This window comes from Maniola jurtina, chromosome 15 (genome assembly GCF_905333055.1).
Source record: "Maniola jurtina chromosome 15, ilManJurt1.1, whole genome shotgun sequence".
In the NCBI taxonomy this organism is placed as follows: Eukaryota; Metazoa; Arthropoda; class Insecta; order Lepidoptera; family Nymphalidae; genus Maniola; species Maniola jurtina.
In genome coordinates this window covers 2,021,303-2,037,983 of record NC_060043.1, presented here as the reverse complement: position 1 = coordinate 2,037,983, position 16,681 = coordinate 2,021,303, and the positions used below count along the sequence as shown (strand labels likewise).

The window sequence follows — 16,681 nt, the reverse complement described above, 5'->3', positions numbered from 1 at the left end:
AAACTAAATTTTAACATAGTTTTATTGTATTCAATGTCGTATGTAAGAAAAACAACAATGTCATAGCAACGTAAAATATAGCATGTAATCATACAACAATATTTTGAGAAATAAATGCCGAAGTAAAATGTTGTATGTATCACTTAACACAAAATTTATTATAATTCTGCAACGTAAACGGTTGTATGTCATCATACAACACTGTTTTTGGGTGTCCTCAACGACGTAAATTGTTGTATGTAATCTATACAATAGTTTAGCTTGGCATCACTATTAAATTACTAAAATACGATAATGAAATAAAAAAATGTAAACACAACCGTGACATATCAGTGTCTTGAGTTACAAACATTTCATTTGAAGTCCGGCGTGATCTGTTGTATCTGTTACATACGAGGTGCAAACGTGCGACTTCACCCCACATAAAACGTTGTAAAGGTCGATACGATATTTTACGTCGTCCTCGTTTGAAAAATACAACATTATACGTCTCATAAGTACTTTAAAAAACAACATTTTTAGGATTTTTTTTAATTGAACATATAAAATAGATAAAAATAGACATTGTTATGTAAAAAACGCAAAATTGCAATTTTGTGGCTTACAACAACTTACGTGGGAGGTGTCGATATGTAAATAACAGAAACAATATTTTTTCATATGAATATTCTCGATAATATAGCGCTATTAAGTATGATATTATAATCAGAGTAATTTGCTTATCATTTTATAAAATAAAATATGTAGTACCTATTATGATTTGCGTGAAACTTTAAGTTAAAGGTACATACCGCAAAATTGTTTTTGCGTGGCGAAAAAAAAGTTTTGGTTTAATTAATATATTTTTTTTTTTATAATATGCTATTCTACTGCTTTAGAAGACTATTATAAAGTGGCCCTTTAGTACGAGTTTAAATATGTCGAAAACTTGAAACGGTTTCGTGGCTTTCTAGTACCTAGGTTTATATGTCACAAAATTTTAGCTAAGAGCGCAGATTGTAAATGTATGAAAGAGCACGATATAAATTTTCGTAAACGAAAACTCACACTAAGGGTTGATACTGATGTAAAACAGATCATTCAAATAGCGCGCTATATTACTTAATTTCCATGCTTTATATTATTTTTAAAGAATGACTTCGATCTATATAGTCTATGATTGTGATGATCATCATAAAAATGTCTTAATTAATAAATAATAATTTATATAAAAGTTGTCTTTTTATTTTATCTGCCCTAAGGCTGAGATCTATACAGGGTGTTTGGTTATTAGTATATAATGACGTCACGTACCCATGCTACTTTGATCTGATAAATACAATGCTGAAGTAAAATGACGAAATAAAATTATAAAAATTTCCATACAATTTTTTTTTTTTATGACCAAGTTTTCATGGCCCTAATGTGCCTTAAATTACTGAGATCGTTAGCCTCGGCCTATCTAAAGATGGCCAATGATCTCAGTGAGTTAGGGCATGTTAGGGTCATGAAAACTTTGACATAATTTTTTTAAAATTTTGTATGGAAATTTTTATAATTTTATTTGGTCATAATACTTCAGCATTGTGTTTATCAGATCAAAGTAGCATGGGTACGTGTCGTCATTATATACTTATTACCAAACACCCTGTAGAGCGTACTTTTACTTTGCTCAGACTAAGATACCTACTGTTAAAACGAGACAGCGTTACCTATATCGCTGGCATAAACCTGTCTCGTTTTAACTGAAACTCAAGTCTGAGCCCAGAAAGAAAGTTTAGCCTTCAATCACGCTGCAACAGAGCAACGGATGGCGTAATCCATACTATCTATACTAATATTATAAATCGAAAGTGTGTCTGTCTGTCTGTCTGCTACCTTTTCACGGCCCAACAGTTTAACCGATTCTGACGAAATTTGGTACAGGGTTAGCTTATATCCAGGGGATGGACATTGACTACTTTATTCCGGAAAATCAAAGAGTTCCCACAGGATTCCCAAAACCCATCCGCTTAACCGATTTGTATGTTTGGTACCGAGGTAGCTTGCGTCTCTGTAATTACATAGGCATTTTATCCCGGAAAATCAAACAGTTCCCACGGGATCTTTAAAAACAAATCCACGCGGACGAAGTCGCGGGCATCCTCTAGTTCTTTATAATCAACCGATAGACGTCCACAGCTGGACATAAATATCTCTTGTAGGGTTCTACGGTCAGGGTGCCACGGTCTTTCTCCACCTGCATCCAGACGATCCCAGCGACTCGTTTGGTTACGTCTGTCCACCTAGTGAGGGTCTGTCAACACTGCGGTTGCCGGTGCGAGGGCGCCATTGCAGCACCAAATTTTTGCATGGATATAATATTTAAAGACCTCCCTGCGACTCGTTCGATGACGGCTGCCCAAGCTGTGATAGCCTAGTCGTTAGAACGTCCGGTTCCTAATCGGAAGTCGTGGGTTCGATCCCGGGCACGCACCTCTAACTTTTAAGTTATGTGCGTTTTAAGCAAATATATCACACACACACAAAAGGAGAACATCGTGAGGAAAGTTGAAACCTGCATGTGTGTGAAGTCTACCAATCCGCATTGGGCCAGCGTGGCAGACTATGGCCTAAACCCGTCTCACTCTGAAAATAGACTTGTGCTCAGTAGTGCGCCGGCAATGGGTTGATCATGACTTGCGTCTATCGTAATTGATTATGTTGATATGTTTTACCAGTTTAAAAAGGATTGCTAGGCTTATAATATATCTGTTTGATATAATCGGATCTGATAATTATCAAGGGATAAATTATCATATTTATCTTGATAATTTCAAACCCTGCCTACGTCCACGCGGAAGAGTTAAAAGTGAAACATACCTGTACTGAATACACACTATGCAGCACTGCACAGTACGTGTGTACTGTGTCGGCGGTCGGGAAAGCTGCCGGAGCGTGGAGTGTGGAGTGCGCGCGCGGCGGCAGTCGGCACACCGCCCGGGCGGGCGCCACACGACCGGAGTCTGCGCAAGCGACAGGCGACGCGGCACTAAACATTTCAGTGAAATAAAAACGCGGATCCGCCAACGAACACTGCACCACGCACGCGCAAGATTCTGGTAAGTCAACCGGCAAATATTTACCCACTGAAACAACTGTTACTATTTCCTATTCTAAATATAGTGGTGGATATTTTTGGATGCAGCAGCGAGGGAGTGGTTATGCGCTTTGCGAGTTTCCCAACTAGTAGAATTAAATTGACGCGCCGATTCCGCTCTGACCTATATTATGTGCGTTCGTCCCAGAGTGAGGGAATAGAGAGTATCTCCTGCGTATTAACTAATAGTCTCCGCAGACAAGATCCGCAGCCGTGGCTGTAAATTCCGCTCATTAGACATTATGATCGATGTGCTTATTTTCTTTTCTTTCTTTTATCTGGCTACCAATACCAATTAATACTTAGTGTGTTTGTCAGTGCGTCGATTCCGTCATAACTGCCAAACTACCCATGTGAAATTTTGAATTCATGAGGTGGTGTTAGCGTTCTGCGTTTCATAGACTATGACGTCATGACAATTCCAATATGGCGGACAGCAACCAAACAAACAGAAATACCTTTTATCGAGTAAAAACTTTGAATTTTTTGACGCATCGATATAAGATTTTTTCACTCGATAAAAAGTGATGATGCAGTCTAATTTGAAAGCGTGCTAATCTAGAAAAGTAGGTATAGCATACCTATAATTTTATTGGTTTATAACTTAGATACTAGCTTTTATCCGCAACTTCTTCCGCGTTACGTACTACATTATGTCTATGTTACTCCTGGATAAAGTAGATTTCCAGGTGAAAGAACTATTCAAATCGGTTCGGTAGTTTCAGAGTTTTTTCAGAGATTACAAACAAACAAATACCTCTTTATAATATTAGTATAGACTTAATATCGTACCGGAATTCTTAGAACATTCGTCGATGGTTTTTTTTTTATTCTAATATTTTTAAGGGGCTTTTATAGGTTTCCTATATGCCAGCCCCATGTTGGTTTAAATCTAAGTATAAACCATCGCCACCGAAGCCTCGTACTCCTACCACCTGATAAAAGTATGTAAAACTAGATGATGCCCGCGACTTCTTTCGCGTGGATTTAGGCTTTTCAAAATTCCGTGGGAACTTTTTGATTTTCCGGCATAAAAGTAGCCTATGCGTTAATCCAGAGTATAGTCTATCTCCATTCCCAGCCAAATCCGTCCAAACTCTACCACACTGGCCAAGTGCGGTTTGGCATACCCTCACACACATTTGAGAACATTAGGGAGAACCCTCAGGCGTGCATATTTCCTTACATATCTATGATTTCCTTTGCTTGAAACGCATATATTAGCTCCGAAAAGTTAGAGGTGCGCACCCGGGATTGAACCTCCGACCTCCCGAATCGGAGGTGGATGTCTTTATCACGGCCTCCAACCAATTTATGTCGGTACCTTATTAATGGCGGCGAAGTGTTTCCACAACTGGAAAGTGCAAATCAATTTCACTTGTAAAATGAAAGTGACCGACTCTAGACTGCAGTCTGTCGAACAAAATCCTTATAATGCCTCGCGGCCAGTCTCTACCGGCTAATTGGTTTAAGATTTATAAAATAGAATATCTCGTCTTCCGTCAACGTTGGCCTAAATACTTCTACGCGGGGTGAAATATCGGGAGCCAACGACCTCTACGTATTCACTAGATGGGCGTTTATTGAGCAATGATTGAACCAAAATCCTCATAATGCCTCGCGGCCAGTCTCTATCGGCTAATTGGTTTAAGATATATAAAATAGAATATCTCGTCTTCCGACAACGCTGGCCTAAATACTTCTACACGGGGTGAAATATCGGGAGCCAACGACCTCTACGTATTCACTAGATGGGCGTTTATTGAGCAATGATTGAACAAAATCCTCATATCGCCTCGCGGTCAGTCTCTACCAGCTAATTGGTTAAGGATTTATAAAATAGAATATCTCGTCTTCCGTCAACGTTGGCCTAAATACTTTTACACGGTGTGAAATATCGGGAGCCAACGACCTCTACGTACTACGCACTAGATGAGCGTTTGATTGTGCAATGATTGAACAAAATCCTCATAATATCGCCTCGCGGTCTGTCTCTACCTCTAATTGGTTTAAGATTTATATATCATCATCGTCAACCTATCGTCGCCGGTTCAATACTGAGCACGGATCTCCTCTCAGAATAAATAGGGTTTGGCTATAGTTTACGGTCTATATCTATAATATACATAATATAAGTACACATATAAGTTTAAACTTTTGTATTACAAATAGCGATAGTAGCCTAGTGGTTAACAAGACTTCCGCCCTGTTATTCGGGAGTCTAAAGTTTGATCCCTAGCTTTTGAGAGTTATTTCCGTTTTCAACAATTAGTTAAATATAGCTTGATTGAATGAAGGAAAAGTCGTGAAGAAACCGGCATGCCTGAGAATTCTCCATATTATGTTCTCTAAGGTATGTTAAATCTGCCAATCTGCTATTGACCACCGTGGTGGACGATGGCGCTTCTGATCCATTCAAATCTGTTTTGGTATCTAGTTATGGAAGAACTCATACCTACAAGCCTGAAAAATTACACCCCTTTTTTTGGGGAGTCGTGTAAACAATTGAAAGAGGTATTACGCCGCTTATCAGGCATTTTATATAGTCAGTAAATGAATGGATCCAGTCACTAGTCAGTGGTGGGTGTTGAATTCCATTAGCCACTAACCTTGCTCACGACTGCGCTTCAACTGCTTTCATGGACTATTTAATTCGCTTTTCATCCATTTCATAACTTGCTCGTGCGATTTTCATAATAAGTAGGTATGCGAAAATAATACCTACTGAAAAAATACTTGTACCTAAGTACAGACGCAAACATAATAAGCATTTTTTTGATACAGACGTACTTAAAATATTCGCATTAAATAACATTTTCGTTTTAATATAAATTGAAAGACAGGAATAAACATTAATACTTAGTACTTACCTATTGCTAATACTTTATTTATTTACTAGCTGATGCCCGCAGCTTCGCCCGCGTGGATTGGTCAGATCCCCTGCAGCATCAGGATTGAGGAGTCGGAATCCAAATTTTTTATGAAACAATGTCGCGAAGTTCCTCTATCGATTAAAAAATAAATGACGCAAATCGGTTCAGAAATCTCGGAGATTTCGGTGTACATAGGTAGAAAAACACAACTCCCTTTTTGAAAGTCGGTTAAAAAGTAGCCTATGTTACTCCCTGGTCAATTCTCTACTTGTCTGTGAAAACCCCATCAAAATCGGTCCAGCCGTTCCGAAGATTAGCCTTTTCAAACAGACAGACAGACAGACAGACAAAAATTTTAAAAACGTGTGATTCAGTGTTGGTATCGTTCAAATAACCATATGAGCTTAATATGAGGTAGTTATTTCGAAATTACAGACAGACACTCCAATTTTATTTATTAGTATAGATTACCTAGCAATATGAAGTTAGTTAGGTACCTCGGCGCATCTCAAACTCAAAAAACTCAAACCCGTCCGTCGGAATTTGTTGGTCCGTCCCATAAGTAGGTGGTAGGCAGGCATCTAAAATTTACATAAGTGTTTTTAGGTAATATGAATCACGAAATGTTTGTTTTGTTTAACTTGCAATTTCTAAATGGTCAAACTCCAAAGTTGAGGTGGAACCATAAAATGGATTCGACTACCAAATATTGATTTTGTGCGAAAAAATGCCTGAGTATTGCGCGTTTTAAAACGATGCCAAAAGTTGGGAAACATTCTAGTGTTAGTTTTAGCTTAGGCAACAAAAGATACCTGCGAGGCTGCAATGCAAGATACAGGCCATTGAACGAGTTCACTCACCCCTGAAACCGACGCGGCACAACAAATTACTGTAATCACTTGTAATATCTGGTAACTAACACTAATACCACAAAATACCTAGGGTACTAGGTAGCATTAATTTAGGTACCTATAGGTATCACTCGGGATTTTTAAAAACCTAAATATGTATTTAGGTTAGGTAGACGAAGTTCCGGGCATCAACAAGTATTCTATGTCCATCTCCAGAATACAAACCAAGTACATACATTATACTATAAGTACATAATATGTGCAGATTTTTTAGGGTTCCGTACCTCAAAAGGAAAAACGGAACCCTTACAGGATCACTTTGTTGTCTGTCTGTCTGTCCGTCCGTCCGTCCGTCCGTCCGTCCGTCGTGTCTGTCAAGAAAACCTATAAGGTACTTCCCGTTGACCTAGAATCATGTTTGGTAGGTAGGTCTTATAGCACAAGTACAGGAATAAATCTAAAAACCACGAATTTGTGGTTATAACATATGTATTAAGAAAAAAATTTAAATGTGTTTCAATTTTCAAAGTAAGATAACTATACCAAGTGGTGTATCATATGAAAGGGCTCTACCTGTACATTCTAAAACAGATATTTATTTATTTTTATGTATAGTAGTTTTTGATTTATTGTGCAAAATGTTGGAAAAATACCCGAGTACGGAACCCTCAGTGCACGAGTCTGACTCGCACTTGGCCGGTTTTTTAAAATTTTAGTGGCGGCCATTTTGTAATGTTTATTATTTCTTGTTATAGCGGCAATAGAAATCCACATTGTGTAAAAATTTCTACCTATTAGGGTTCAAGGAGATACATCCCGATGATAGATGGACGGACAGCGGAGGCTTAGTTATGAGGGCCCGTTGGCACCCTTTAGGCACATGTGTAGGTATAGGACTTCGGCTACGGAACCCTTAAAAGGAGCGTAGCACGCGCGACGTGCAACGTCAGGAATGACTAAGTAGGATGACTACCCGTCATTCCGATATCGAGTCTCGAGAGAACTCGCGAAAACCCCGAGAGAAATGCGCTGACCAGAATCGTGAACCTCTGATGTGTCTACTGCTGGACATGGTCCTTTGGAGAACGCTCAACGTCTTCCTCATCCACCCACTCCCCGCTACTTTCTGAAGTCGACACGCGACGGTCCAGTAGATTAGAGGCACCTGGAGGTCAGTTTATTAATTACTAGCTGATGCCCGCGACTGCGTCAGCGAGATTTAGTTTTTGAAATTCCGTGTGAACTCTTTGATCTTTCGAGATAAAAAGTAGCCTATGTCTTCTATCTCTATTCCTAGCCAAATCTGTCCAGTAGTTTTTGCGTGAAAAAGCAATAAACATAAACACACACACACACACACCCACACATACGAACTTTCACCATTATAATAATAAGTTAGATTCCTATCATTATTATTAGGTGCCTTCACCTTTCTTCAAAATGAAAGCTAGACCATCGGGAAAAATTCGCTCTCATGAGCCATTTTCTACCTAACTATATATCTGTACGATGTCGGGTCCATTATGGTTTTTGCCGTGGTCTCTCTCTCTCTCTCTCTCTCTCTCTCTCTCTCTCTCTCTCGCTCTCTCTCTACTCTCTCTACTCGACTCTACCAGACTGTAGCTGTACGCCATGTACGCTCTTTCCAGTACGCGAACAGTTTTAGTAGTTAGTACCTACTTTATAAAACTAAGATATCAGGTAGGTAGCTAGGTACCTACCGTTCAAAATCAAAAGTAGATATTTTACAATCACTGCATTATTTAAAGTCCAGCACAACCTTGGGTAATCTTATATCTTATTGATGACTAAAATAAATAAAAATAAAGGTGACTGTAATGTGATAGGTAGACGTACCTAAATATAGCCGTTTTAAGGGGTTCCGTACCTCAAAAGGAAAAACGGAACCCTTATAGGATCAGTTTGTTGTCTGTCTGTATGTCTGTCCGTCCGTCTGTCTGTCTGTCTGTCTGTCTGTCCGTTCGTCCGTCCATCGTGTCTGTCAAGAAAACTTATAGGGTACTTCCCCAAATTCCCCGATTATGGAATCGATTACAAAGATAAATTATCGATTAACTCATAAATCGATTAACAACAAAACAAAGACTGCGGCAGTCGAGGAACGTGCCCAGTGACCTAGAACCCAGCCATCTCAATGTGTACACAGATGCACAAACAAACGTCTTAAAATCCAGCTACAACCGAGGGAAATTAAACTTTAAAGATGGGGTAATAAGGTGTTAATCACCGTGTTATATAGATAGGAATACTATTTATGTACATAGTTCGTATGTATCAGACGGTAAACACTGGTGATGTCATGACACCGCCTACAATGCGCAGTTTTGAAATTTTCACAAAGGCCGATCCGAATGTCTTGCATCCACTGGATATTTGCAATAGCGAGGTTTCGGCCTAAGGTTTAATCCTAGGCCTAAGTCTGGACAGGATCTTTAACATCCTTATCGAGGTCACAGTTTTAAAACAAATAAGTACCTACCTGTTAGAAAACTGTGCTATTAGTCCTCACAAGCTTTACCTATTCTGAAAAAAAAAAAAAAATTCTAACAAGTAATAATTAATATTTTTCTTTTAGGATTAATTTAACTGCTTTACTAGAGGTGAAATCAGTGAAAAAGCTTTACCTATGTTCCCATATTATGAACATTTTAGTTGATGATGACTAACAAAATTTTGGTGGCTGGGATCATTTTGTTTTTTCATTGTACAGGTTGACCTACGCGGAAGGGAAATGGGAATATTGGGTTGGTATTTTTTTTTTAATTCAGGTAGGTACTTAATTTGATACCAACATGAAAGTTTCCATCTTTATGAACAATTTCCATTTTTTTTTAAAGTACCTATGCAATAAAAAAACTAAGTAGGCACCTAATCGAGATGGTCTTAGAAGATCTAAATTGGATTTTGACAAAAAAGTAGTTTATGGAAACTGAGTTTTAAATCTTGTATGCCTGCTAGTTACAAGTCATTCTCTAAAATTAAATTGGGCACAAAAAACAACGTTTTGGACCAAAACTAATTTAGGTACCTAAAACTACCTACAACCTGTACAGTGTACACCACACTAGAGTACCAAAAATATGATGATGATTTATTCCGTCAACATTTTTTAGTTAATTTTGAAAAAAGTAGATTTTGCCAAATTAAATATTTATGCCCTTCGAAAAATGTCATACCTACCTACTAAACAGTGGAAATATAAAGTAGGTAGGTATTTACATACTTTTCAAAAACAATATTACATACTTACAGCTATCCCAATGTAACATAATATTTTCATTTCATTAAATACAGAATAAACTACTATAAAAGTAGTCCTGAGATATAATTTAGTCACGTATTTATTTTATCTCTACTTAATTTTTGTTTCGGAAAAATCTCGGTAAATTAGCGCTAAATGATCATCTGAGCGATGAACAAAGTCTGAGATATCTATCTTTATGTAGTTCTTCTTCTTCTTCTCTCTGGGCTGGTTTCCGCACTTAAACGTTTCCGTCTGTTGTGCGTGCGTTGCCCCTCCCCGCCGAAGTCTTCACTCCAGCCATCCAAGCTCGCTCCAGAAGCCAAGTAGACCGCCCAGGTTGCCGAGGACTTCATGGAGTGAGGTTGGGGAACCCAAATGGCGTTCTCGTTGTTCTGCCACGACCATGCACTCCAGGAGCACGTGTGTCGGCGTCTCATCGACCTCCATGCAGGCCCTGCACAGAGGACTGTCGGTAACACCTATAACGAAAAGGTGTTTGTTTAGTGGGCTATGCCCTGTTATGAGTCCCACCACCTTCCTAAGTTTACCTTTGTCCAGGCGGAGTAGTTTGTTAGTTTGTCGTATATCTATGTTAGGGAAAGCCTCTTTGGCTTGCCTGCAGTCAGTTGCGTTTGCCCATAATTGGGAATGCTCCTTAAGTGTTAGTTCATGCAACCAAGTTTTATACTCACTGAAGGGTATGGGTACAATAGGCTGAGGCCCTGTCACCTTCAGCGTCGTGGCCTTGCGTGCTAATGCGTCCGCTGCCTCGTTTCCCTGGTCCCCATCATGTCCTTTGACCCACCGTAGGGTGATATCATTCGACATGGCGAGTGTTTCCAGAGCCTTATGGCAGTCTTGTATGAGTTCGGAGGTTGTCCAGAATTTAGCCAAAGCTTTGAGAACAGCTTGGCTATCTGAGTTAATGTTAATCTTAAAGTTTTTTACCTGTCGATTTGCCATTGCTATGGCTGCGGTTGTAATGCCTACACACTCTGCTTGGAAGACAGAGTTGTCCTTACCGAGTGCGTGACTTATTTTCATGTTTAGTTCTTGGCAGTAGGCCCCTGCTCCTGTGCCAGTTTTTGTTTTGGATCCATCGGTGTACACTTCTATTGCATCCCGTGTTGACTTCGTATCTATGTTTATCTCTGGATATATTTTGTATGGTTTGTCCAGTATGTGTTGTTTCCTGGTTCTGTCACATTTCCACTCCAGGCGTGGTTCTTTGGTTATGCTTTGCACTAGAATTTTAGTGTGCCTTGTGTTCTGTTCTTTCCATAGACCTGAGGTTTTCAGTCTCAAGGCTGCGAGCGTTGCTTCTTCTCTGATTTGTAAGTGTAGGGGCGGGATCCCCAGTATGATTTCAAGTGCTGTTGTTGGTGTGGTACTCATGCAGCCTGTAATGGCGAGGCATGCTTGTCGTTGAAATTTCTGTAGTTCTTGCTGGGCGGTCGTAAGAAGAGTTCTCGGCCACCATATCAAAGCGGCGTATGTTAATGAGCTTCTTACTACCGCTAGGTATAACCACTTTATTATCTTTGGTTTAAGCCCCCATTTTTTCCCCAGCATGCGTTTACATTGGTTTAGTATCGTAAGCGATTTATTAATTTTATCTTCTGTATGCCTTTTCCAGCTGAGCTTGCTGTCCAGAGTCACACCAAGGTATTTTACCTCAGTTGACAGTTTGAGGCTTGTGTTGAACAGAGTTGGTGGTTTGGTTAGCTCTATTTTCCTTTTGTTGGTAAACAGAATCATCTCTGTTTTCTTTGGATTTACGGTGAGTTCATTTTCATTGCACCATCTTTCGATTACGCGCAATGCCCGTTGCATGACTTCATATAATGTGTTCTCTAGTTTTCCACTGATTAAGATGGTGAGATCATCAGCATAACCAATGGTGTAAAATCCGCTTGTGTTTAGTTTGTTTATCAAGTCGTCAACTACTAGGTTCCACAAGATTGGTGATAGGACACCTCCTTGAGGGCAGCCTCTCGCTACTATGCCTTTTGTGACTCCGTTGATATCTAGTTGTATGATTCTTAGTTCTAATAATGCTTTTATCCAGCTGCGTATAGTTCTTGGCGCCCCGTATCGTCCCAAGGCCCTGTCTATGCTATTAAAGGTTGTCTTGTCGAAAGCTCCTTCAATATCAATGAAGACACCCAGTGTTGATAGTTTGTTTTCTAGATCATGTTCAATTTTGCCAACAACGGAATGCAGAGCGGTTTCCGTTGACTTGCCAGTGCTGTAAGCATGTTGGTGTGAGTGTAGGGGTACATGTCTTAGGGTTCCATCCCTGAGATACCGATCAACCAGTCTCTCTAGTGTTTTTAGTAGAAATGATGTAAGGCTGATAGGCCTGAAGGACTTTGGTAAAGTGTAGTCACTCTTTCCAGGTTTTGGTAGAAAGACTACCTTTACTTCTCTCCAGGCTGTTGGGATATATTTGTATGCTATACAGGCCTTATATATTATTTCCAGCCATGGTGTCAGTTGAAGTTTTCCCCATTGTAAAAGTGCAGGGAAAATTTTGTCGGTCCCCCCTGATTTAAAAGGGTGAAAGGTGTCAATAGCCCAGCTGATTCTATCTCGCGTGACTGTGTTGTTAGCAAGATCCCAATCCTCATCTGTGGGATGGTGTCCTAGGTTGTGTTCCCAGTCTGCTGAGTCTACTATTCTACAGCCAGGGAAATGCGTTTCAATGAGCGTTTCGCTTATTTCTTTGTCATCCTTCGTGTATGTTCCGTCAGCTTTCCTCAGCGAGCCGAGTGTGCGGGTGTTGTCGTCTGCTAGAATCTTACGTATGCGGGCTGCAGTGTCGTTCGACTCTATGCTTGTACAAAACTTTTGCCACGCGGTTTTGTCTTTTTCTCTGACGCGTTTGTTGTATTTGTATTGGGCTTCCTTGTAGTTGTCCCAATCTTGTTCTTGTCTGGTGTTTTTTGCTCTGTTGAAAAGATGTCTGAGGTTTTTCCTCATTCTTTCCAGATCTGGGCCCCACCAGCTGTTTTTTGGCAGTCGATTTGTGTTGATTTTCTTCAGAGGACAAGCTTGTTCATAACTTGTCTTAATGCACTCCGTTAGTTTGTTTACGTTTTGTTCGATGTTGTCGATATCGTCGATGTCGTTAGGTTTGTTTGTACCTATCTGATGCGTTAGCAAGGTTTTGTATTTTAGTCTGTTAGTTTTCCTTGGATTTCTCTTTGGTGCGTGTTGGGTTATCATCAGATCTAGCTCATAGCATATCCGCCTGTGGTCGGAGAGCGAAGGCTCGTCGCTGACATGCCAGTTCGTTACTTGGTCTGCAGCTCTGGTTGACGCTAAGGTTAGATCGATTATGGTTTGGTACCTACTCGACACGAAAGTCGGTTCAGTGCCCTTGTTAGTAATTGTTAGGTTGGTTGTTAGTAGAAAGTCCATGAGATTCTCACCTCTTTTGTTGTTGGCTGTGCATCCCCACAGGTTGTGATGTGCGTTGCTATCGACAGAGATAATTAGATCTATGTCGTTGTCCTCACAATGTGTTGTGAGGTCCACCAGTTCTTTTGTTGGTATTCGGTCTTCTATGGGCATGTAGAGTGAGACTAGGACCACTGGTCTTGGTGGTAGTCCCACGCCCTGTTGTATTCCATTTTTTATTTTTACTGCTGTCAGATCTCTGGAACAGTATTGTGTTAGTAGTGACGCTGTAATGCAGCGCGGAATGTAAATGCATGTTCTTGGTGCTTCGTCATTGCAATGTGAAAAGATCTTACCATTGCAGCTTCCGAAACCGCATATGGTTTTACCCCTGACCCACGGCTCCTGGATCAGTGCGATGGTCTCGGGTTCAACCTCCAGCTGCCTTCGTAGCGTGGCCGTGGCGAGATGTTTGTGCTGGAGGTTGGTCTGGATGATTTTTATTTTGTCGCCCTCTGCGCCGGTGGTTGTTCGGCGGGGGCTGTTGCGTCTGGAGCGTTGTGTGTCGCCTTCCTCTCCCGTGATTTCGTATTGATCCGGGAGTCCGCCAGCACTTCCTCGATATTGTCTAGGACAGCACTCACGGAAGGCTCAGGTGTCACTGGGAGCTGGCCGGTTGGTCCATCCACATCCATGTCCCGATCCGCATCAGGCTCCTCTCGAGTTTCAGGCGCTGAGTCATGCCCGGGCGGTACATCACTCAGTCCTTCACTCGTGAAGAACCTGATGTAGATGGAGCCCGTGGAATAGGCGACCTTCCTGCCGCGCGCCAGAATCGTTGGCAGCTCTACATTGGGGATTCCTAATATTAGGAACACCCCAGGAGGGCTGCTGGTTGTTCTACGGTAGCTGAACAGGGTCCACTGTGACACTCCGTACCATGGGTTTTGGTGAGATAGGACCTGGTGTAGCTGGCCTATCTCCCCGTCGTAGTCAGGGACATAAAGTCCCGACCTAACCCTGACTGGGATTTCGGTCTGTTTTATCACAGTGAGCCCTGTTCCGCTCCTGGGTGATGTTAGTTTTGGCACCACGTTTATGAGCCAGTTACAGGCTTGGTCATCGTGGCACCACATTTTTAGTACACCCTCGCTGAGGAAGGCCTTACCCTCAAACGCCGGGGCGTATCGGGTTTGGCCTGGTGCCAGAGGCTCGATACAGGCCGCGAAAATCGCCTTCTGTATCTGGGCCTGAATGGCATTCGCCTCATCTTGGGTAAGGTCAACTCTGGGGGTGGTGGTTACAGCGACGCTCAGATGCGATTGGGCTGCTGTGGCATAGGAGCCCTTCGCATCTCGGGTGTGTCTGTCGTCAGTCCGTGCGCGTTTGTGTTCCCCCCTGGGTGAAATCGTGTCGTCAAGTCTGTCTCTTTTCTTGTTCGTCTGACTCGATGACGTCCCGGGGTCCTGTCTGTCTTTTGTCTGTCCCCTGTTCCGCTTCCTAAAGCGCGGGCGTGCCCTCGCTTTAGGTGGGTTCAAGGTCTTTGTTGCGTCTGTTTTATCTGTTGGTTTGTTGGATGTTGTTTTTGTTGTTGTTGTAGTTGGGGGTCGAGCGGTGTTGGAACCGCCAGGGCCCGTTGCGCCCCGCGCCTGGATTGGGTTCCCGTCGGGGTCAGTGTGACCACCATCGTTCCCCCTGTCCTCGACTGCGGTTTGCCCAGCCCCGACAGTGGTGGTGCTCGACTTCCCCGAGGCATTAGGGTTGCGATCGGGGGCCGATACCTGCCCGCTCGCCTGTTCGCCTGCGGAACAGCCAGGGGTTGCGCCAGTGTCCGCAGAAGGCCGGCCGCCACTTAGTGGGGGTCGTCCCTCGCTTCCACCTTTGCTTCCTCCGGCCAAGTGGCTGGCGTCCGCGCTTGGGCAGTCGGGTTCCTTTCGCTTCCCGCCTCCGTTTTCCCTACCGTCCGTCGGTCTGTTTTTCAATTTGTCCGTCTGTTCGTCTGCCTGTGTGTCCGTTTGTTTTCGTGTCCGTCTGTCTGTCCTGTTCCCCTTGTTTTTCCGTCTTTGCTTGGGGGCCACAAGCGTCCATGTGCTTGCGCTGGCAGGCACAGGGATCGCTTCGGCAAGGGAGGACATGTCCATGTTAGTAGCCGAGGTCGTTGTTTTCATCATTGTCGAACCGATGGTTTGCGGGTCTTTGCCCCCTCCTGATACGGTGGGGCAGCCTGGGCCCTGGGCGCCGTCGGTAGACGTCGCCTGGGTGCCAGGGTGGGATTTGGGCACTGAGCCGCTACCCACCAGGAGACCGAAATTAGTTTTAAGATCCGCCATTTGTTTTTTAAAAGTTTGTGTGTTATCTGAGTAGTGTTTGTGTGTGTCTCTGTGTGTAAGTGAGTGTGGAGTGTGCGGGAGTTTAGGATTAATTGAGGGACTTTTATGATAGGACATTTGGTTTAGGAGTAGGCTGGGGGAACACGGGAAAGGGTTACTTGGACACTGCTCGGTGTTGGGAGTGGTACCGTAGCAGTCCTTCTTGTCCAGGGTCCTGGAGGACGCCGGCGATCCGCAACCCCGCCGACCCGCCCGGTTGCATGAAGGGTGCCTCGTATAGCCGAACCAGCGAATGTCTAGGAGCCGCCTGGTATAGGCTACAACCCAGATCATTCGCTAGTATGTACCTACGTATGAAGTCGAGCGAGCACATTAAAACAAAATTAGAAATCCAAGAGTGAAGCTCGCCCGACTTCATACCTAGGTACATTACACGAGTAGCTAAACAAAAATTATTTTCTACTTTTTAGTGTTTTTGGTTTTTGAAGTCGGTTTTATTTTTCTTTTGAAATTTTTTTATTTCACAATTTTTAGTGGCCCCACTGTACTATAATATGGTATGCCCAGTTAAAACCCTACTGTTTACTAAGCTATTACAGTGATCGCGAGCAATTTGCTCTTATCCATTGAGGAGTTCTGTTCTCCATCTCCGAAGATATTCATCAGATCTTCACCAAATTTATATGGGACCACCTGCACAGTATACCTTTTCAAATAAAAAAAAAAATTTCCAAATCGGTCCAGGGCTCTTTGAGTATTCGGGGAACATACATAAAAAAAAAAAAAAAGATCCCGACGAATTGAGAACCTCCTCCTTTTTTGGAAGTCGGTTAAAAACTAGA

At 42.2% G+C, this 16,681-nt stretch overlaps 2 protein-coding genes across 8 annotated transcripts in view; one reads left to right on the top strand and one right to left on the bottom strand.

The window, feature by feature from the left end:
• Positions 1–2,896: 2,896 nt before the first annotated feature.
• Positions 2,897–16,681, top strand: part of LOC123872420 (CBP80/20-dependent translation initiation factor) — a 44,443-nt gene continuing 30,658 nt past the window's right edge. For 5 of the 7 annotated variants that reach the window (XR_006797473.1, XM_045916692.1, XM_045916691.1 and 2 more), the window contains exon 1: positions 2,897–3,080. The gene's annotated coding sequence lies outside the window, so the exon portion shown is untranslated. The remainder of the gene's footprint in view (positions 3,081–16,681) is intronic. The other 2 variants (XM_045916693.1, XM_045916695.1) reach the window with 2 other exon arrangements.
• Positions 13,161–16,172, bottom strand: LOC123872410. Its single transcript, XM_045916672.1, has 2 exons — positions 13,866–16,172; positions 13,161–13,768 (listed from the first exon to the last, which is right to left on the bottom strand). Exon 1 carries the CDS (start codon positions 16,170–16,172, stop codon positions 14,010–14,012), a length of 2,163 nt encoding a protein of 720 aa, XP_045772628.1. The 3' UTR covers positions 13,161–13,768; positions 13,866–14,009.